Source organism: Abramis brama (genome assembly GCF_963993115.1).
Source record: "Abramis brama genome assembly, chromosome: 17".
Lineage (NCBI taxonomy): Eukaryota > Metazoa > Chordata > Actinopteri > Cypriniformes > Leuciscidae > Abramis > Abramis brama.
The window spans coordinates 30,467,555-30,491,966 of NC_139979.1; the positions used below are offsets into that span (position 1 = coordinate 30,467,555).

Consider the following 24,412-nt stretch of genomic DNA (forward strand, 5'->3'; position numbering starts at 1 on the left):
AATTTACGACCCGGAAATGCGGCCATCTTGGTAAGGGCAGGATCTGTTTGGTTCGTGAACAAAAAATGTGTTTCTAAAAGTATAGACTTATTATTAGATACTAGTAGTCAAGTACGTAATAGTAGGCGATAACTTTTAGTTTTAACACATGATGATGTTACAACCAACCGAGGTAACAGTAGGGTCGTTGTAACGCCAATAGTAAACATGACAATCAGTTTAAATTAATAATCAATAACCACCATCAGCTCCTTCTTCTACTCCACCCCATTTCAAGTATTTTAATTCAAAGAGGTACAAAACTGAAAACACCGCCGCAAAATAGGATAGCCTTATTATTAATTTACGTCCAGTCTAGTTCATACAATAAGGCATACAAAAAAAAAACTAATGTTTTCATGTAACAACTAATGTGCGCTAAGATAGTAATAACAGGTTTTCTATTACAAGCGTGATCAGACGTTTTGCATCAGTACTTCAGAAAATAGGATCAAGTGGCGTTATTTTCTTTTTCTTACAAATTATCATACAATAATAATTAATTCATTATAATAACATAACGTATAGCCTATAAATAATTAAATAACATATATAGCCAGCTGTTTTTTGTTTGTGAGTGTTTTTGTCCAAAATTTAACAGAGAAGGAAGGTTAAGATTTAAACTGTCTTGCTCTTTACAACTTTGGGAGTGTTTATGGGCCATTATCACTATTGGCTTGTTCACTTGGGTTTTCTAGTCTATGTAAAGCTTCTTTTGGAGAAAATGTAATATAATTAGAGCTATATCAAATGATTCAGATGATCAGATGATGATTTATGGAAATAGAAATTCATGTCACATTTGCTGATATGGTATGGTATATGTATTTAGGCTCACTTTTCCTTCATAATAAATATTTTCATACATGCCTATCAAAATTTCACATACTTGAGAACCTCTGTACTAAAATATACCAGATAAGTTGATTACATGATGGTTTTCTTTGATTTAAGTTTTAATAATGTGACAGACGTATATCAGTTAAACAAATATAAAATATTTCACAGAAATAACAACAACACAATTACATAATTCTTAGAGAACAAAGATTTATTTTTTTCCTAAACTAAAGTCTTGTAAAAAAAAAAGAAAAGAAAAAAGGATTGTCAAGGCCTTACATGTCTTAAAATCATAAATATTCTCCAGTTCTTTAAAAAAAACATGACCTCAGACTTCATTGAGATATTAAAAATACCACATATCAAGTATAACATTTAAATAAAACAAAAATGTAGTAATTGACAAGTTAAACTGTAACTGTAAGCGAGTGCCAGATATTACAGCAGATTATAAAGCTTGTTTTGTCATGATGTAACAGTACTATGAACTAAATGACAACTAAAAGTTGTTGGAACAATACAGTAGCTGGGTTTTGTAAATGTAAAAAAAAATAGACAATAGGGTATAATGGAAAAATGTGTGTGGCCAAACATTTGTGTATTATTCAGCCTTGTGTGGCATTGATTCACTTTACTCACTTAAGCACTTTACAAATAATGCTTGCTTTTAGTGAGGACACTTGGTATTACAGGGATCTCCTGACTGGAAAAGTCCATAAACACTAACCAAAGGGAACATTGTCAGGGCACCTAACATAGAGCCCAGCTGCACCACAGCTCCACACCACACGAGGGCGCTGTGGCCTTCATCTCGCAGGATCACTCCAATAATCACCTTCACATAGGACAGAGTGAGGACAAATATGACCCAGGTTATGACCTAAAGATCAAGGGAGAAAGAGAAAATAGAGATTATGTGATGCTGTTGCCCTCAAATTACATTTGTGCTGAAATATGTAGTACTGTGCACTGTAGTGATGCATTCATAACAAATGTTGTAAGAGTTCTAACATACAATTAGATGCCCTTTTGAACTCCTTTAAACAAGGTAAATGCCAGTGCCAGTAAATTTACTTTACAGTCACATTTACAGGTCTAAACATGGAACAACTACCACCAATGGTGTGCATGTGTGTGTGAGAACCTTACAATGAGCGCTGCTCCGAGGTCATGATCGATCAGCAGAGGGCATGGGCTTAGTGCTGCCATGGCCATTATATACGCTCCAAACCCTGTGCCCGTCACTGTCAGAACCGCCATCAGCACCAGAGACCTTGGACATATTTACGTAGTTGGATGAATTTGTATAATAAAAGCATGTCAGCCAGTCAAACATTTCTTGGAAATAGAATAGTTGAATTTTAGGGCTGCACGATTAATCCCAATTAACATGAAATCTCTTATTGCGATTATTATTTTTATGCACAGCTTATGAGTGACGTACAGATCTGTGATCAGTAGTAAATGCTGCGTCGGAGCTACGCCGTATCCTCTATGCGTCGGTTTTCATTTATACTTCTGCGTCGTTGACGTGCAATTACACATGCAGAGGGAGCATGTGAAACCCGAGGGAGGGGATCTAGCAGACCAATCACAGCGCTTGCGGTCCGCAAAGAATTGACGCGTGTTACATTTTTGGAGAGGTTCACGTCAGGGTACGCCATAGGCTATGCGTGATACACACAGTCTACGACGTAGCGAAGCCGTGAGTTCGACACAAAAGTATAAATTGGGATTTAGCGAGTGAAGGGCATACAAATTGGGAGTGGAACGCAGACTTAGTGAAGAGAGCGCCCTTTTTGAAAGTTTTTGAAAACGATACAGTTTTTGCACACAGCATTTTTAGTCGTTTTTGCAAACCCGTGTGTTTTTTCGTATTTAGTACATCATTGTCGCGTAAACATACCCTTAGTGCATTACCATAGAGCAGTTTTTAGGGCTGGGCAAAATGACGATATATAACAATGATGCAAGTGATCCTCCAGACTTTAGATCTATACTGTGTTTATAATGTCGTCTAGCATATAAATCAGTGGATCGGTGACTCATCAGCGTTCAAAGGCAATTAATAGATTTAAATACTGGTTGGTATTATATTAAGAGATTTAAATATTGGTCGGTTTCGTCATATGAATGTGATTCTCAAAGTATTAATGAAAATAAGATGTCGCAGGTGAAAAGTTTGATGCTCAGGCACATGCCGGGAAGAATAAAATAAGGTTTTAGTTTTTTTAGTAAGCAAGAGTAAACAATTCTCACCTGATTGGGACAAACAAGGCAATGAAGCATGCCACTGGATTCGCAACTGAGGACAAAGTGGTTGCAAGATGATAGGCTTGATTTCCATACGGCAAACATGAGTATGACTGGACTGAGGGCAGGACTGCATTGGTCAATGCATTGACCCAGGCCAGAACTACAAAAATGAACACCAGCTCTGTTCTGCTGTAGGTTCCTTTTCCAAACGAGCTGTGTCGCTTTATCACTGGGCCTTCTGGGAAATCCAGCATGGGTGTCTGTTCTGGAGTTTCACTGTTCGGGGATTGACTTATATCAATCTTCTCCACCCGCTGAGAATCATCAATATAACCTTTGCTCTTGTGTTCCCGTTCCACAGCTGGGTGGAAATTGAGTAACAGGAAAGCACCCAGGCACACCATCATCATCGCACTGAGGAAAAGGAAGAAAACCTGAGCGGAGAAGTTGGCCGGCTGGTAGTGTGCCTGTAGTTCTCCATCGAAGCCCGAGGATGAGTTCTCCATGCTAAAATTTGCATTAGCACTTGCATTTTTACAGTGGACTACCCCTACACCTTGGATAAGAGCCACCAGCGCTGGGACCAGACCACTCAGACCTTCTCCAATGAAGTAGGTGGTGAGATACCGAGGCTGCAGACGCATCATGAAGGGTAGAAAGGTGACGGATGAGGTGCAGTCCACAACAGACAGTAGGAAGCTAAGGGACAGTAAGGCAGCACTATGTTTGACATCTCTAATAGTAAGCGTGCGGTTCCAGAGGAAAGCCAGGAGTGAAGTGGCCACCACACCGACCGTCACAATCGTGTAGATAACGGGCCGCTCGTCCAGCACGCCCGGTCTGAAGCGGTGCATGAGCGTGATGAAGAGAGGGCCAATGTTGGCCATCTGGATAATTATTGTGAGATAGGAGGGCAGGTACCAACCCTCAGGAATGACATGGACAATCAGAGGTAGCTCCACCCACATCCCGTTAATGGCCACCCATGATCCAATGCCAAAAAGGCACGCCAAAACATGTGTGAACAGTGACATGATGAAGGCACTGATGTCCAAAAGGCAACTGGTTTTTAAAGGTTATCTGAAAGATGGGAGTACAGGTAAAGTGATTAGTTTTACAACAGCCCCATTTCAAGCTCTGTTTTGATGTCAGAAGTCATAAATGAATTACAACAACTTATGCTTCACTAGGAATAACGGTCAATTTTATAATGGTTACTGAAATACCTCCAGACCTCCAGAGGACGCAGCCTTTAAAATGAGACACAGTAAGAGATTCGGAAGACCTTGATTAGCTGGTTGAGGTGTTTAACATTAATGACACAGACAGCAGCAGGAATATTAGGCTGCCGTCACTTCAAGACTCCAATATACTATTACTGACACATGCTTTTTCTTCCTCAACTGTTTACGTTCACTTAAGATATAACCAACCGTGTTTACGAGGATGCTCACCAAGACCAGCATTTTGACATTATTGTGTGTGTATTTGTCCGTTCAAGTGCAAGAAGATGCGAAAGAGTAGTCATTCATCAGCAGTCCTTATTGTCGAGCCCTGCATAGACGTAAAGGGATAGTTCACCCTAAAATGAAGTCATTTACTCACCCTGGTGTTGTTCTAATGGCGTACCGTACACCCTTCTCTCTTTTACGGGCTCGATCATGTAATAGCAGTGAATAGCGACCAGAATCAAGCTTTTTTTTAAAAAAAAAGACGCAAAAGTATCACAGAATGAAGTGCCCTGGGGGTATAAGATAGGGTTTGGTGAAAAACAAATAGAAATTGAAAATAAATAGTTTATTGAAAATAATGTATTATTGTTACTTTAATGTATTATTTAATGTATTATTCTCTGTATGACGTGCACTCTCATTTTAGGGTGAACTATCCCATTAGGTTTAACAAAAAATGCAATATTTAGTTAAATGTAACCAAATTTAGATATGAAGCTAAACTAAATTTCCTTCTCACATTATAAGAAGAAATACAAAAATCTAATGTACATGTATATGACAAGTAATTTGGATGGCTTTTAAAGGCTAAGTATGTTAAAACATACATTTTTATAATATGCAACAGCGGGGTTCCTTCACAGTCTCTTGATTTTTACTAAGAGGTCTTGGGCTGAAAAACAATTGATGATCTCTGGTATAGATGAAAAAAAAAAAATAATTATACTTGTGTAGGTCAAAAGTACCAGCACTTGGCCAATACTAAAAACAAAACAATATCAGTCTTTCTACAGTATATAAAGTTCAAAGTACTGACATTTGAACTGCTGTCTGACAGAGAGGTGACTGCACTGCAACAATCAACATGTGGTCTATGGAGAGTGTGTGTGGCATATGGTATGCGGCTGTGTGTGTGTGAACAGTCTTATGCAAATTCCCCTCTTGGTGGGATATTAATTAGGGCTGGATCTAAACTGCTGGAAAGTGAGCAAGATTAGACAATAAACGTTAGTTAATAAAAATACAGCTGTTCATTGTTAGTTCATGCTAGTTCACAGTGCATTAACTAATGTTAACAAAATTTTAATAAAGTATTAGTAAATGTTGAAATTAATATTAACAAAGATTAATAAATGCTGTATAGGTGCAGTTCATTGTTAGTTTATGTTAACTAATGAACCTTATTGTAAAGGGTTAAGGAAATCACAGTTTGCATCAGAGATGTCACATGACCTTTCCCATTCAAACTCAGTCTGAAGCGGAACAGCAACACAGATTACTTATAAACTCACTCACTACACCTAATACTACACCAACAGTTCCTGTAATCACTTCTGTATATTCACTGTGATCACCTTTCTTGTTTTATGACATAACCGGTTCCTTCTACCTGACTGTATAATCAATTAATCACATTCATAATAACCAGTTTGTGTTCATACCAGTGGCAATGAACTCTCCAATGCCCTTGAATCTTTTTCTGGTTCATTGGTTTACCAAAAACACACTCATGTTTAAACACAAAGATACACACATACATCCCACCTGATTCTCCTGAGGTTTCAGTACATTCTGGCAGCAGTTTGAACAGCCTTCAGCGTGAGTTTGAGCTCTGTTTGTCTCGCTCCTGCTCCTTGGCTCTCTCTCTCTCTCTCTTACTCTTATATTAACTCACCTGATGGGGAATAAGACCGCGCATGCGCGAGCTGTGTGAACTTGGGGTCCTTTATCCCAGTGGGCAAACATTCAAGACCATGTGCTCAACTGACCGACGGAGAGAACAGGGAAGGAAGGCAAGTAAGCATGATGCAACTGACCCCTCCTCCCCCTCTCTCTCTCTCTCTCTCTCTCTCTCTCTCTCTCTCTCTCTCTCTCTCTCTCTCTCTCATAACAACCTTGACGTTGATCGGAAACAGGAAGTGTATCTTATTACATGACAGAGGCTGAACTGACATTGAAACGATTCTTTAACCCTTGCTGTAAACTCACTCTACCAACAATTAAAAGTATTTTTTACTAAATACGGGTTAAACCCCATACAAGAGCAGCTCACAATCTTTTATTATAACATGTATCATAGCAACAGTTTTGGGAGGAACACATTTATAATTTGAGTCCCTCGGCTTGACAAAGCCACACAACCCTTGAGAAAAAGAAGTGCACTTAATTGCATTTGTAATGTAAATTGAATTGTAATGTGCACTAGTGTAGGCTACTTCAAAATTTAAAACACATTCATTGCTGTTTCTTAAAATACTGACAAAAACAACAACAAAAAAGTGCAATTTAACTATATACACATTTTAAAATCAATAATCTTTTGTCATGATTTAAAGTACACGTGTTTTGATGTGTTGACTAACATACTTAAATCACTTGCAAAATACCTGATTAATTAACTGTAGTGTTTTATTTGATGTTACATTTAAAGTTGATATATTATGCTAAATTCCAACTTCACCATTACAAATGTGTAATTACAACTATATTTAATTGCATGATATAAAGGATTATTACATTAAAGTATATTTTAGTTTACCATAAATGCTTTGAACCATATTTCAAAGACAACAGAACTATGAAATTACATATAAAGCAAAAAAGCACTAAGTTCAGCTAATTGCATTTAATAAAAATTTAAACAATACATGTTTATTTAAATTGCAATCTCCGTAATAAATACACTTTTCAAAAGTATGCTGAAGTGTAATAGCCTACTTCTTTCTCAAGGGCACACGGTCACTGCCTGCACCATTACTAACTCCTTTTTTATTTGACATTTAATTTTTTCTTAGTTCTCAGTGAAAGACAAACTGCAACATCTCAAAATTGTTATAAATGTGTGTAAATATGTGATAATTTTTCTCTTAAAATAAGATTTTTATGTCATTTGTACAACAAAAGCCATTCCATTAAATGCTGATGTTTTTTTTCAGATGTATCATTATGTTGTATCATTACAGATCTAAATATGTATGATACTTTACAGGATATATCCCAGGATCATAAAACTTTCAAGTGTGTCAGAGTACTGGCTTGAATACTGACACCTTTGGGATAACAGTGGTGAAAAATCAATGTAGTTAAAAAATCGATGCCTTCTTAAAGCACTTCTAAAATAAATAAATAACACATCTCTGGTGGCTAAATGAATTAAATGCATTAAAATTTCATTTCACAGTATCAAAATCTTGTCACCCAATTTGTCAACTTCTAATCTAAAATCTTCTGTTCCTTTCATTACAATAATAAACACAATAACTGTACACATAAGAGCTCTTTCTATGTCTTTTAAACTACATATTTCATTATTTCTGATAGTTATGTTGATTGCTGTGGGCTGTGGTTTAAACTGGCTCTTGTCATCATGTTACTCAAGTCAAGTGTCAAGTGAGGCTTTAAATACAGTTCATTTATTGTACTAGTGCAAAATGCCCGTGCAAAATCAGTTTTTGAGTGTGTTTTTAGTAATTGTTGGTTTAGTGTTTGAGTGCTCATTGTTACAATTACACAGCAAAAGTTCAGTGACATTTTTATTTGTGCATGGTAGAAAGCACACAGTGAACTCTGAGAAAACGCTATGCTTGAGGAAACAGTTTGTGAATAGGCTACTACAAATGATGGCCGTGAAAGAGACTGTGAACGCATTGAATAGGATATGTTTAGTTGGTGAATAGCATAGGCTACTATTACACAGTAGCGATAACTTTAAGTGCACCAGAATGAAATATAATATTCAGAAGTAAACAGCATAGCTGACTTACAGATTCAGTTAACATCCACAAATGAATAAGCGCATCTATTCAGGGAGCAGTGCAAAGTGCCCGTGCAAAATCAGTTTTTGTGAGCTGATCGCCTTCAAAAAAGTTCAGGAGATATTTCTTAGCGATGGCTGATTTCAACAGTTTCAATATGATAAAAAATAACTTTTATATTGATTCAATGGATTAATTGCATTTTGGAAAAAAAAGTGTCATGAATTTATTGCATTTTTGGGAAAAAATAATCCGTTTTTATAATAAGTCTTTGAAAATCAAAATCTGGATTTGAATTTTTTTTGTTATTATAACCTAAAGATGCTATGTGAAAGTTTGAAACAAAATAGTGGCTTTCATCTTGCCACTTTCTTGGTAAAGAAAACACATTTTTACTCAAATGAATCAAAATGGATTTATCACGTTCTGGAACCAAACTATAATATTCAGAAGTAAACAGTGTAGCTGACTGAGTGTTTATGTCAGAATGTTTATTTTTAAACCACAACCTTCTAAAAATGATATATTTAACAATATCTTTTGCATTTCTCATCCAAACAACGTCAAACTTGGCACTGCACTTACTCGTGACCGTGGCAAGACACCTGTCGAATTTGAAATCCATCGGACTAATGGTTCGAAAGATATGCGGTTAACAGACACACACACACAGACAGACAGACAGACACACAGACACACACAGACAGACAGACACACAGACACACAGACAGACAGACGTTTCTGTAATTTATAGATAGATGAAGCTTAATGAGATCCTGAAAGCCTTTATTGTCACACAGTGGGAACCTACACACATGGGAAGCACAATATTATTTAGAAGCTCTGAGAAACTCCTGGCATTTGGAAACAAAAATAGCAAAGGGGAAAGAAAAGGCTTGGCTGTCATTCTAAAGTTTATGAAACAATTATGTTAGAGTAGAACTGCACTGATCACTGACTGGTGCTCTGTTACTCTTGAGGATAACTCATAAATGTTATATTATTCATTCGGAGGACAGAAAGCTTTTCTATAGAAAGCTAACTATCCTTTTGCATTTTGCACTAGTCTGGTATGGTAGCACTACTTTTAATATAATTTCCTCGCATTGCTTCTGCCTTATTTTCATATTTGTAACTTTATTCTTGTATTATTATCATTTGTTAGATAAAAGTGAATGAATACACGTAAATAAAGATCACAGCTGTAAAAAGTGCAATAGTGGCTACTAAAAGTGATGTCTGGTGGGAAATTTGTTTTTAATGGCCCTACAAGTTCAATTTAACCATCAAAATATGAGGGAAATATTTTATATATTTTTTATATTTTAAATATTTAAATGTATATTTAAAATATGAGGAAGGAACAAAACACTAAACTTGGTTAAAGTATTGATCTGACAACATTATTTGGCAAAAAAGGCCAAATAATTATTTTACTATGTAAAAATGTTTTATAGAAAAACAAAAAGCTCACAGGAAAAAGCATACATTGACTACAACATAATCAGTTATTAATATTTTGTTGGTTCTCTCTTGTTTTGCATGTTCATAATTTCTTTGTATAACAACCAGGATAAAACAATCAACTCCAAACACAACTTTCTTTAACACATTTTTAACAATATTTAAAGAGAGCATGAAGATGTAAATTTTCCTAGACCGGACATCACTTTTTGCCACTACTGTACTCAAATTATTTAAAAAAATAAATAATACTTGATTTTTCTCAATACTTGAGAAAATGTTCTCTCAAATGATACGTTGAAGACTGCAGTCTTTACCAACATGCTGACCTGAACATTTAAGTTAAATTTTTTTTAGCAATTATGTAGATTTGTCTGAATGATTTCCAAGTAACTGAATAAAAATAATGAAATAACTTGACATTGTTTCTCTACAAAGCATCTGGTAAGTGAATAAGCCACAGAAATCGGCAAAGAGCTTTTCTACAACAGAAAATAACTAATGCAAAACGTGTCACATCAATGCAGACTATGGAGGATGAAATCATTCCTGACAGCGCACACTCACCCGTTATTTTAATTGCTGTATTCTTCAATCTATTAGACAGTGAGAGTCAACGCTCTGGATGAAGGGAAGAGCTGAATTGCTGCTATCAGATAGACGAGAGTAAGACGAGAGTAAAGCAGGAGGGAGTGTGTCAGACGCTTCGTTTCAAGAGGCAGGACTGAGCACTTTTTGTTCAACAGATTTCACAATGACAAAAGGAAAGTTTGCTTGAAGAAATAGTTCACTCAGTATGAAAATCCTGTCATTTACTCACCTTCATGTCATTCCAAACCCATATGAATCTCTGTCAACCCTTCATGCAAACCTTTTTAATACAATAGCAGTTCATCATAGTAACCATGTCTTGGACCAAAAACTAGTCTATCTCAGTAGTGTGCTCTACTGTATGTCATCACCTGAAGGCATCTAGTGTAGCTCTATAATGTCAAACCCTGCATCATGTGTTAATGGGCCATTTTTAAATCTGAACACCATCACAAATGAGATCTGAGAACTTTGGCAGAGGAAAAGGTTTTCAGTGAGCTAGGTTCAGTCTGTTCAATATTGCATGATATATGAAGACTTGGATCTTAGTATAAGTCATATGATATTTTAATGGTGTATTTGGAGCCTGATGGAAGTGGTCATTGTTTATGAAAGGCTGTTAGATTGAAGGTTCTTGAAACTTTGAAGGAACTTTTTTCATAATTTAAAATTGACCATGAAATCAAAATTGACCCCTTTTATTGCATATTGCAGTATTTATTGTAAATGATTTTTCCGTTGTTTTTTTTTTCAATCCATAATCTTGAATCAAAATAACTTCCCCTCCCTCTTGCAGAGACATCTCTTCTCTGATGATGAGGGTGGGGTAACCTGTCACTCACATGAGATCCACCAATAGCAATCCACAACCATCCAATTCCCAATGGACAAAATCAAGCCTGCCCTACATTTGTTCTTGTTTGAGAAGCCAAGAAAATGCCACAATAGGGAAGAAAATAATATTGCAACTTCTGTTTCATGTCAACTTTAACTTTTTTCCCCCAAAATTGTATGTACTGTATGTTGATTTCTTTTAATTATTCTGTTGATACATGGAAAGTTCCTTTACACTGATGTGTTCTGGCAGTGAACTTAATTTCTATCTTCACCTCTGCCAAGAGTCCAGCTCCATGGTTACTTGTTCAGATTGGCTTTTCCAAGGCCTCACAGCGAGAGTTGTCAGCATTTTTAATACCCTTGAATGTTATCAAGTAGAAATCAATAGCCCGCAGTGTTTGGAGTTTGTTAGAACACAAGGAATGTTGAGGCTAGAGAAGATAAGTTCAGAAGAAACAATTCCCAAAAACCTAAAACAGCCTTGTGTCAGACACAGCAGAATTAGTGCATAACTTTGGTGCGTAAATATTACAATGTCATTAAATGCATTAAAATGGTTTACTTTAAATAATGTAATGAACTAGACAGGAACATTAGCAATCTGTCAAACAGACAGCAGCTCTTAATGGATTCAGTAAAGATAAAGGAAACGTCTAGGTTACATATGGTAACCCTCGTTCCCTGAAGGAGGGAATGGAGACGCCATGTCGAGACCGACCAATAGGAATCTCGCTAGAGAGGCCAATATACTTCGAGTGAAACTAAACGAGCCCATGCACATTGGCGTGCAATCATTTGCATCAGCTGTTCAGCCACGCAGCGTGGGTATATAATGAGCAGATGTGCCGCAGCAGATGTGGCGACGGGACGTGGTGTCTCCGTTCCCTCCTTGAGGGAACGAGGGTTACCATATGTAACCTAGACGTTCCTCTTCAGTCGGTCGGTCGACGCCACGTTGAGACCAACGAATAGGAATCTCTACCAAAGGGCCACAGCTGCTGCACCCCATCCAGCGCCCTGTGCAAGCCTCTTGCCCCTTCTTGCCTGGAAGGACGATAGGAGAGGGCTTACACAGAATATATCTGTCACTGTTGTTCCGTGATAACCCATACAGTGAGATTCTTGGATAACACTGGGAAAGCGTGCCCTTTCTGTTAGGAAGGAGAACGCTGCGGAACCCACATTCTTCCCTGAAGGAGTTATGTGGAGATATACATATGAACTAACCCGAAGGTTGTACTGCATAGGAATACTGGGTGACTTAGCCCAAGGGAAAGACACAGGCTTCTGTTTAGGAGCAGCCGTGAAAGAAATACACATATGGGATCCCTGCAGGGTCACACATGGGACCCAGCCTAGACCCGGTTCTCAAGGATTCAACCGATAAAGGCCTGGCACCAGACGCTCTGCCATGTCTGGGCCTAGGGTGTTGGAGGACTTAACATGTTTTTCACTCTGGAGCAATAAGGGTGCACAGTAGGGTGCAGCAAACTGACAGAGCCGGGCCTCTCAGTGCTTCTACCCGTTTAGGGTGAGAACACGGAAGGAGACTGGCTCTACACATAGGCTATAATATCTAGCGAACGTGTTAGGTGTCGCCCAGCCCACAGTTCTACAGATATCTGTTAGCGAGGAGCCACATGTCAGCACCCAGGAGGATGCAATGCCTCTCGTGGAGTGAGCATGCAACCTGAGCGGGCAGGGCACGTGGTAAGCCAAGGCGATGGCATCCACTATCCAGTGTGCCATCCTCTGCTTGGAAACAGCCTTGAGACAAAGAGCTGGTCTGAGGTCCTGAGACTTTAAGTTCTGTCCACGTACAGACGCAGAGTGCAGACAGGACAGAGCAAAGCCAGGGCTGGGTCTGCCTCCTCCAGGGGCAGTGCTTGCAGGTTCACCATCTGGTCCCTGAAGGGAGTGGTAGGAACCTTGGGCACATAGCCAGGCTGGGGTCTCTGGTTGTCACCCGGCCTGAACTATAGGCACAATTCGTCGACCAAAAATGCCTGCAGGTCCCCTACCCTCTTGACAGATGCCAGTGCAACCAGCAGCAAAGTCTCCATGGAGAGAAGCTTTAACTCTGCTGATTGCAAAGGCTCAAAGGGAGCATCCTGGTGTACTCGGAGCACCAGGGAAAGGTCCCAAGAGGGTATGGAGGGGGGTCGAGGAGAGTTTAACCGTTTCGCCTCCCTAAGGAACCTGACGACCAGGTGGTGCTTTTCTACTGTTTTGCCATCTATGTGGTCGTGATATGCTGAAATAGCTGCAATTTGGCGTAGTCGGCAGGATAAGAGACAAACATGGAACATGGAACAAACATCCAAAAACACACAGGCAGAGTGACATCTTTAAAAAGACGCGCTCCACCCATATAAGCTCTTTCAGGGGACTGCTCTCCTTGGTGCTGAAGCACGCAAGGGGAACGGTCGCCGCGAACACAGACAGGGAAGTGTGCAGCCTGTCGTGCACTGTCTCTCTCTCACAGCGATCTTACCAGACGTAAAAACGGCTTTTCAGCGCTCTTGGCACACCGTACCAGCTGTAAGAACAGCCTTTTTGTTTTGCTCAGTGACAAACATAAACACAAAAAGACAGAAAGAGAGAGAGAAAAGTCGACCCCGCTGCCGCGCTGTGCATTGGCTCGTTTAGTTTCACTCGAAGTAGATTGGCCTCTCTAGCGAGATTCCTATTCGTCGGTCTCGACGTGGCGCTGACTGACCGACTGAAGAGGAACTTGCAACCCTAGTTGTCTACCCAGCTAACAAAAATATGTTCTATTTTACTAATGTTCCCATTAAGATATATGTATGTTTTTTCTGAATGTTAACATTTGTGCTAATTTTTTAATTTGTGAAAAATGTGCTAACATTGAGAACACTATTAAATGCCAGATAACTTTTAAAAAATGTTCTGTTAATGTTACTTAAAGAATGTTTTTTTCATAACTTTGAGAGAACCTTGCCAGAACGTTCCCTGTGAGGTGGGTAAACACATCTGAATATGTGTATCTTCATGTCATTTCTTCATTTCACCTTTCTAATTTCACTTCATTTTCTTTTCTTTTTTTGTATTTAGAGAGATAAATGTATTAGTAACCTTCCTTAAAGGGATAGTTCACCCCAAAATTAAAATTCTGTCATCATTTACTCACCCTCAAGTTGATCCAAACCTGTATGAGTTTCTTTCTTCTGCTGAACACATAAGAAGATATTTTGAAGAATGTCGGTAACCAAAAATACTAAGTCAATGGGGTCCATCAACTGTGTGGTTACTGACATTTTTCCAAATATCTTCTTTTGTGTTCAGCAGAAGAAAGAAAGTCATACAGGTTTGAAACAACTTGAGGGTGAGTAAATGATGACAGAATTTTCATTTTTAAGTGAACTATTCCTTTAAATGTATAATTACACTGTTACAAGGACATGTTAAAATAAAGTGTAACAAACGTTTCTTCGAGTGCTGCATTTTGCAAAAATGTACAAAGCAGTTTATAGACATTTTATACACAACATTCTATAAAACATTTTATTTGAACAGATTTGTAATCACAAGAAATGTCATAATTAGTGTCACTCCACAACTAGGCCCTAAAGTAATGCAGTGCTGAACACAAATTCTACAGTATGTAACCTTATTTTACAAGATCAGAAACGTACAGAAAATAAGCAATAATGCTACCATTATTTACAGGCTCAGAGATTTACAGTACAATAATAGCAGGTGCATAGCAGAAGAGGATCTCTTTCTAGTGTTCAAGAAATGGATTATATAAACCAGCATTTATAAGCTGAACATGAATAATCAAGGAAATGAAATGGATTTTGAGTGTCAAATGGATTTTGCATAGATAATAATCAATCACTGCCAGGTTAGACATGGCAATAAAACACTGTCATTTCACCTGCCAAGAAATAACTCAAATGCTGTAATCCTGAACTCTCAAAACCCATTTTAACTCTCCGAAAATTAAGAGAAACGAACTGCATATGCACAAAATTAAAAGACACACATATTTGATATGTAATTTGAATCAAATGCTACATCCATAACACTTGGTATAATGGTATAAGAATTCAACCCATGACAATTCACAAGTAGGTTTAAGGCAAATAATGAATACAGCAGACTTTGCCCTGAGCAGGACACAATAGAAAAGCAGGTCATATCAATGTGGTTTTGTTTGGCTCAAATAAAAGTCAAAAATAAGCCGGCACTGATAAAGGAGCATTTGCGGTAGGGTTTTATGTCATGTAATCTCATTGAGACCTACACTTTCATATCCTCAAAGGAAGTTATTTCAACTGGTGGCATGATAGTACAAAACCAAAAAAGAAATTTTTAGGGGAGATCAAAACAAAAAACAAATACTCTATAGGTGTATATATACTGGAAATATACTAATATACATTTTACAGACACTGGGACGTGAAATATGTGGTAAACACAATCAAATGCTAAAGGACATTCCTAAACAGACTCAAAGCTCACAATAGAAACAATCAAGTATTTAAAGACCTCATGAAATGACTCAACGAGTGCAGTTTTTTTTCATGTCTTGCATTCAAGTCATGTTGGAATGATTGTATTTACACCACCAAGTCATAATTATCAGTAGGAAACTCTGGATTTTCGACCAATTGGATCCGATCGACCAAAACGCATCTTAATACCAGGTGTAAACAGAGCCTAGGTATCATACACTAAATCACTGAGGATCACTACCAGACTTTTACACAGAAACTTTCATGCGTTTCATTGCAAGGAGAGGCGTGACAAATGAAAACAATGTGTGTTCTAAAACCAGCTCAAAACATGTTTGATATCCTCTGAATGGACGAAATCAAAGACTGAATCTGAGTCTGTGCCCATCATACACAACGCGATTTTCTGATTTTCAAAAATCTGGATAAAAGTACTAGTATTAAAGCCTTTAGTTAAAGAATCAAGGCAGTTTTTATTTTTTCAAATATAATAAGAATATTGACTGTACAAATTTAGTTTAAACTTTGAGTAGCATTACCACCACCACCGTGAACTATTATTTACTTGCTGTTGCTTATGGTGTCAGGTGATATTAGAGGGGCATATGAGTATATTTCATGTGGTCTTTAAATTCATGCTCTAGACCCTTAAGTATTCTAGCACTTGAAACCTGAGGATATAATAGCCACAGTTACACAGAACAATAACATCGACCCCCAAAGCAGTGCTTATCATAAAGCCTAAACCATAAGACAACAGACAGCTGTTTGTTTTTGGTTTGTATTTTGCATCACTAACTGTGGGGTGTCTTTATGTGAAACTAATAAAAGGCAGTGATTTTACTCTTGAGGATGCAGGGTAAGATTAAACATTTGCCCCAACAGCGAGCAACTACAGAAAATAAAGACCTCAGCGCATGTATGTTGTGTAAAGCACTACACAAACTATTGCTCTCAGAGACTATGGACATCGTGCTGTTCAAAACCCATGCAAAACATTCTAGCAGTCTCTCATTACACTCAAAGCAGAGTCACAAGCCGCGACAAAGGAGGAGACAACACGTTGGACAGCAGGGGAGTTCATTTTGTAAAAACAAAGTCTGTGAAGGTAACAAATCAAGGCATGTTATGATAGGAAACTGATGGTGTAACACACCTCAGAGCACTAGTGCAGAGGAGCTCATGTGATGAGCAAACTGTCCTAATGTGTTCACTGATCTGAGGCCTGCTGGGGTGGTTTTCTGTCCATCCTGGGGTTCAGAACAGTAAGGAACGCCTGCCTGTCTGTCTGTGGTTGATCTCATGGTGTGGGACAAGATGTGGTCATGTTGGCGGTCTTTCTGTCTCTTCTACAGAAAACAAATCACAAAATTATTCATAATGTACTAATACAAGGATAAAAATAAATAGGCAGGTCGCAGAAGTTTACAAGGTGAAAAAACATTTAGACAGTAAAAACAGGATTCACACGGAAAGGAAATCCAATGGACCCTTTTCACAGACTGTCAACATCGCAAATGTAATAAAGTTTTACATGTGTCCATTTTTTCATTTGTAACGTTATACTTTGTGTTATATTTCCTTGGCAGTAAATACCAAAAACGAATTAACACTGATGTGTGAGTGTTTCTAATGCAATGGCTGAGGGAGTGACAGCAAATTTCACATCATTCTCTCTTCTGACTGCTGTTATCTATCTCTCTGTATTTCTTCACACTTTTGGAAAGTTGTGGTTTATTTTTCCTTTTACTTCCACTTCCACTTCTGAGAACCTCGGAAATGTGAAAAGGGTCCATTCTTAATGAGCAATGACTAATAGTTTCCATATTAGAGTGATTTCTGAAGGATCATGTGACACTGAAGACTTGAGTAATAATGCTGAAAATTCAGCTTTGATCACAGGAATAAATTACATTTTAAAATATATTCACATAAAACTCTTTTAAATTGTGATAATATTGCACAATATTACTGTTTTTACAAAATCTTTGAACAAATAAATGCAGCCTTGGTGAGCAGAAGAGAATTATTTCAAAAATATAAAAAAATATTACTGACCACCAGTGTTGGGTGTAATTAATTACAAAGTAATCTGATTACTTTTCCACTGACAAAGTAAAGTAAAGGATTACTCTTACAGTTACTTCTGATGTAATTTCATTAAATACTGTGTAGAATAACTATTAAAAATAAATAAATAGTGGATTTAACATCAAAATGTTAATTGCTAATGCTAATGTTAAAATATATGTTTTTAATGCAACCTTCTCCATTTACACACTTTGGTGAGTTCAAAAATAAATTATGTAACTATATTGTTTATTTGAAAGAGGTTGAGTTTCATGTCTATCATCGTATTCTTCAGCTGGTCGAGGTTTATCTGGGGTTTTAGATAAAGTAAGTAATTACTAACTAATAAGTAATCCAATACATTTTAGAGAGAGTAATTAGTACAGTAATCTGATTAAACTGTTGAAGATGTAATTATTTACTAACCGAACACTACTGACCACTATTGAATGGTAGTGTATTTTTTCAACTGTTTTGAACTGTATTTTCTTACCAGATTTCTTAAAGAATAATCCAAAACAAGCCTTAATATTTTGCATTTAGATATTTATACCGGAAAACAAATGCATACTGTATGTATGGCAAACACACACTGCGACAGAGCTGAGTTTAAACCCGACTTTAACCTGAATGTGAAGGTGAGTCAATGTCGGCACAGAAATGGTCGCTCCCCAGTGCAGCAATAGAGCTCCTGGGTCGAATACACCTCTCGCCAGAGAAACTTCTGCGTAGCAATGCCTGTGTCAGGACAAAAACAGAGTGACTTCAGAAAAATAAATCCTATGACATTAGGAGCCCTACAATGTTTTAGTATTGTTGCGGAGAATGCAGTGAGTTAGCGGTTGTCTGGTGTACCTTGCGTGTCAGTGGGCTGCTGGGAGCCGAAGCGCTGCTGTATAAACTCAGGCTGGAGTTGGATCTGCTGACAGTCAGGCCTTTAGCACTCCCTCTGCGACCCGATGCCTCGAACGCGTCTGGAGAGAGATACTTCTCCTTGATCTTCAGGTTTGTGCGTCCCTTTACTGTGTGAGAAGAACCGGGGAAATGATGCGTGTCAGTGTTTCTTTCAGAAGCTGATAGTGATGCTGATTTATTTCAGAGATTTGGCTATATGTTTATGAATTACTCATTTGTGGTGGTTGACATGGGTTCTTCAATAGGCAGTGCCAAGAACTTTAACTTTAAAATACATAATAAATCCACTACCATTCAGAGGTTTGGTGTCAATAAGATTTAGTTTCTTGAAAGAAATCAATACTTTTGTAGCAAGAATACATTCTATTTATCAGCAGTGTCAGTTAAGACTTTTACATAATTACAAAAATAAAATAAAATCTATTTCAAATAAATGCTGTTTATTGAACTTTCTATTCATTAAAGAATCATGAAAATGTGTCATGGTTTCAATGTTTTCAACATTCACAATAATGAGAAATGTTTCTTGAGCATCAAATCCTTATATTAGAATGATTTCTGAAGGATCATGTGACACTGAAGGCTGGAGTAATGATGCTGAAAATTCAGCTTTGATCACAGGAATAAATTACATTTTACTATATATTCAACTAGAAAACAGTTATTTTAAATAGTAATAATATTTCATAATATTACTGTTTTACTGTTCTTTTGATCAACTAAATATAGACTCCGTGAGCAGAAGAGACTTCTTTTACCAACCCCAAACGTTTGAATGGTACTGTATGTGCTTTAGTTTGTTTTATAGTAGCAACTTCTCCTTGTTTTTCTTCACTAATATTATTAAAAAAGTAAACACTGTGAAGAAAGTAGTGACGGAAAAGTCTGTGCCCCTACAAAAGCATGGGAAAAAGTAATTATACAGTACACAATGAATATGATATTAATAGCGAACAATTACTTATTACATCATTTGAAATCTAAGAAAATAGCAAGACTTTCCAGAATGCTTGGGTCTCATTGGCTGATCATCACACAACATTCATGAGTTAGAGGTGCACAGGTTTGTAATTAGCCAAAGCAACCGAACGGGAGATGAAATCAGCCAGTGCTGTTAAGAATATTGTCTCGGCCATATATTGGTTGTTGTGGAATTACAAATTTAAGAATGTGTTGTTAATCTTACATCCTTACATAACATCACATGAAAAACTAAGGGGAAGTAGATTGTATTTAGCATTTAAGGTAAAGATGATGACATCAGATGAATGATTCGGTTAAGCAAAGATTTTAGCAAGAGGTTCCTGCTAGTCCTGTTCTCTTTATTGTACGCCAAATGAGTCAGATTACTGAAACTCTCACCCTTTGTCTTTAATGGCTCTTGGAGCCACTGTCCCATTCTTTGAATAGTTTTGCTGATTGGATTAGGACTGGTAACACTCAAGAGCCTGGGGCGGGTTCCTATACCTGGATACTTCATTTGCTTTGTTTAAGGTCATCACCCAGATGCTTTGTCTCCATTTCTAAACACTGCCTCCTAGTGCACGAACTCCATCGCACACCTGTAAGTGATAGGTGCGTTGGATAATGAGGCCAGATAGGACGTTACAATATATAAGGAACTCCCGCACACTATCTTAACTTGCAATTTAATTTTTATTAATGTACAACGTTTCGGTCACACGACCTTCATCAGGAATAAACAAATGTTAAAATACATCTCTTTTAAGATAAACACATGACCAATTAACAGAGCTCCATCTGTAAATAATTAAGCTCATTGGGAATACATAATCAGCCACATCATACACAATTACATAATGATAGTTACAACAATCAGTAAAGATCCCCCTATAGGCTAACAAGATCATCTAAAAACACATAATCAACACATAGTCACTCAAACTCATTGGCCCTCATTTATCAAAAGTGCGTACACCAAATTTCCAGCGTACACCTGGCGTACACCCAAAACCACGGTGACTTTGAGATTTATCAATATGGACGTTGGCGTACGGCACGCTCAAATCCTACGCCAGCTCAGGAGGTGGTGTACGCACGTTTTGAGTTAGTGCGGAAATGCGCAGAAAAACAATTCCTAACACCACAAAACGCACTGACAAACTAAAAGATATGATATATTATGACCCACTGTAAAAAAAAAAACCAGCATAGTAATTATAAACTTCAGTGTTTATTTTTGTGCAACATGGACTTCAGGGTTTAATTTGTGTGACTTTACGAAAGCATTTGATTTGTAGGCATATGTATTCCTTCAGTTGCGAGCCTGTGCGCTTTACCTGACGTTTCAAGCCTTGTTTATACTTTCGCCTGGCTCCGCAGCGCGAGTCTCCGCAGACTGCGCGCGCACCTCCCCAAACGGAAGAGTTGTTTATACTCGACGCGCTCGCCGTTGTACTATTCTTTGAAACGATGGTTAGGCCAGGGTTAGGCCCGGCAGGTGCGCACGCACGGACTGGGTTCAGTAATGAAAGGCTTTCAGTGACCAACATTTTTTTCAGACTGACAAAATAATAAAAACGACATTCTTCTTCTTTTAAATAATAATAATAATAATAATACAAATAATAATAATAACGACATTCTTCTTCTAAATAACAATAAGCGTCATTAATAATAAAAATCATAATAAGAATAATAAGAATATTACAAATGGTCATGCAATTATTAATGTGAATGAATGGTACTCCACATCACATCATCATCACTATTGTACACCCCAATACATGTGACGTGATACGAAATGAAATGCTAATTGTTTCAAAACACGTGCTGTAAAATAATGCATTGTGATAGGTAATTTGCTCATCCAAGTTTCGCTTCTTTGCCGTCTTCCGTGTGTCCATGGCGTAAAATGAGGGCGTGGGGGAAGCGGAGACTTGAATATATAGGGGCGTGTTATTCTAATGACGATCGTTTTCAGCCGCGGCATTTATCAAGGGCAGGTATTGCGTACACCTGGATTTCAAAGGTACGCACAGCTTCATAAATCAGGCGGTGAGAGGAGTGTAAGCATAATCTTACGCCAACATATACGCCCGTTTCTACGCAAGAATGATAAATGAGGGCCATTGTGAATACATAGTAGGATAGAAACACCACGTCAAACAAAATAATTGCATCATTTTAACATTACATTCAATCATGCTTCATCGTTCATACCCTGAACGATGAAGCATTATTTAATGTAATGTTATAATGATGCAATTAATTTGTTTGACGTGGTGTTTCTATCCTACTATGTATTCACAATGAGTTTGAGTGGCCATGGAGCCTGACTGAGTGTTGTAACTGTTTAGAATTACAATTTGATGCTGTTTGATGACTATGTGTTGATTATGTGTTTTTAGATGATCTTGTTAGCCTATAGGGGGACCTTTACTGATTGTTGTAACTATCATTATGTAATTGTGTATGATGTGGCTGATTATGTATTCCCAATGAGCTTAATTATTTACAGATGGAGCTCTGTTAATTGGTCATGTGTTTATCTTAAAAGAGATGTATTTTAACATTTGTTTATTCCTGATGAAGGTCATGTGACCGAAACGTTGTACATTAATAAAAATTAAATTGCAAGTTAAGATAGTGTGCGGGAGTTCCTTATATAAACACTGCCTCCTAAAATCTGTCTGAAACTACATTGTGCACTGCCTTAGTTAGACTTGATGACTGCAGCTATACCAACAGCGCGTTTTCAGTAAAGAATTCTGCTGATGATACAACCGAATCTCCTGGTCTTCACTTCTGAGTTTCCTACATTGTCCTCTACTGATTTGATCTATGATATGCAGATTTTGAATTAATGCAAGTTATTCACCTCTACAGGGGTCATTCTTCACCAGAAACTCATCTAATGCCGTCCATCCACCACCAACTCGAACCATCAGACTGCTTCGGAGAATACGAACCATCCGCAACTGCTGAGAGTCTCCAAACTAGTGAAAATCACAGATTTGAATGAAAATCACATGGCAAGCATGTAGCTGTGTGTTTTGAGAACTAAATACAGTGTAAACAGTGACCATACAATTTGATGTAGTAAGTGATGTATGTAGTCATGAAATCAGAGATCCGTCCCTCAAGTGGCCACAGAAGACACTTTTGAGACACGTTACCATCAGGTGTAATTGGATCATCCAAGACTATGGGCCCTATTTTAACGATCTAAGTGCATGGTCTAAAGTGCACGGCGCAAGTGCACTGAGGGTGTGTCCGAATCCACTTTTGCTAGTTTAACGACGGGAAAAATGGTCGGCGCTCCCGGCGCATGGTCTAAAAGGGTTGTTCCTATTCTCTTAATGAGTAATGGGTGTGTTTTGGGTGTAACGTGAAATAAACCAATCAGAGTCTCATCTCCCATTCCCTTTAAAAGCCAGTTGTGCTCACGCCATGGCGGATTCGCTATTTATTCGCCGAGTTTGCAAGCGGAAAAACTGAACGATTCTCCAGAGAGGAAACGGATCTGCTCGTGCGCGAGGCTAAAGCAGCAGACCATCTACGGCAGCGGTCCCCAATATTTTTTGCGCCACGGACCAGTTTAATATCAGACAACATTTTCACGGACCGGCCTTTAAGGTGTGGCGGATAAATACAACAAAATAAAATTATACGACCGGCATAAAAACTGGGGTATTTTTAAAATATAATAATAAACGTGAATCCAATGTGTAGGCCTACTCGCAACTTTATTAGCAGCGTCCTCGTAACATCGCGCCGAAAGACAACTGAGAAAGCCTGAACACAAACAAAATGCCCCCAAAATAAAAAAATCTCCATGTTTTCGGTGCTGATGCGTTCATGTAACGGTGGCGCTGCCAATAAAGCACCTAAAAGCTGTCACAACGAACCGGCAAAATTAATGATTATGAATATGTAAAATATAGCAGGAGACATTTTAATTGTTTACTAATAAACCAGTTTTTGTTATGTCAGTGTCGGCTGGAAAGATGAAGGTGATCTTCACAGTAGTGAACGCGCCAGAGAGAAATGCACACTTCATACGGATTAGGCCTACATAAGCAGAGAACAGTCTGTTTTCTTTCGTTTTGAATTGTTCTGTTTAAAAGTAGACATTTCAAGCTTTCTATATATGTCTCAGGTCTGTGAGGCAAGTAGGCTACCTTATCACTGAGTTTCGGTTAATTTATGAGACCAGCTGCAGCTCACGCACCGGCGCCTCCATGTCGTGATTATCTATTTTTTAATATATTTACTTCTTATTTATTAAATCCAGACAATTGGTTGATGAAACATTGATTAAAATTAAGATACAATTAATACAAAAAGAAATTAAATTTAAAAACAGGCTTTGTGCTTTCTGTTTGAGGTCTCTGTGAAAGTTTTAAAGCAGTCTTTCAGTGCAGTCTTTCAGTGCCGCTTTCAGAGCGCTCACGTCTATAATGGAGAACTGTCCTGTCTGTAACATTTATTATTATTTTTTTGGGTAAAATAAATTTCTAAATAAATGCGACTTATAGTCCAGTGCGACTTAGGCTATATATGTTTTTTCTTCTTCATGGCGCATTTTTTGACTGATCCGACTTATACTCCGGAGCGACTTATAGTCCGGAAAATACTGCAAGTTATTTATTATTTCTGTGCGGCCCGGTACCAAATGTCCCACGGACCGGTACCGGTCCGCGGCCCGGGGGTTGGGGACCCCTGATCTACGGGACAAAGTGTACATGCA

At 37.9% G+C, this 24,412-nt stretch overlaps 2 protein-coding genes across 2 annotated transcripts in view; both read right to left on the reverse strand.

Annotated features, from left to right (window-relative positions):
• Positions 1-11: 11 nt before the first annotated feature.
• Positions 12-6,512, reverse strand: slc52a3-2b (solute carrier family 52 member 3-2b). Its single transcript, XM_084089586.1, has 4 exons — positions 6,132-6,512; positions 3,139-4,215; positions 2,029-2,152; positions 12-1,759 (listed from the first exon to the last, which is right to left on the reverse strand). Exons 2-4 carry the CDS (start codon positions 4,167-4,169, stop codon positions 1,547-1,549), a joined length of 1,368 nt encoding a protein of 455 aa, XP_083945712.1. The 5' UTR covers positions 4,170-4,215; positions 6,132-6,512; the 3' UTR covers positions 12-1,546.
• Positions 6,513-14,701: 8,189 nt separating this feature from the next.
• macf1b (microtubule actin crosslinking factor 1b) overlaps positions 14,702-24,412 on the reverse strand; it is a 57,821-nt gene continuing 48,110 nt past the window's right edge. The window contains exons 38-41 of the mRNA XM_084089581.1: positions 22,541-22,658; positions 18,640-18,806; positions 18,411-18,522; positions 14,702-17,063 (exon numbers count right to left, since the gene is read on the reverse strand). Coding sequence (XP_083945707.1) covers positions 17,038-17,063; positions 18,411-18,522; positions 18,640-18,806; positions 22,541-22,658 — 423 coding nt within the window. The 3' untranslated portion in view covers positions 14,702-17,037. The remainder of the gene's footprint in view (positions 17,064-18,410; positions 18,523-18,639; positions 18,807-22,540; positions 22,659-24,412) is intronic.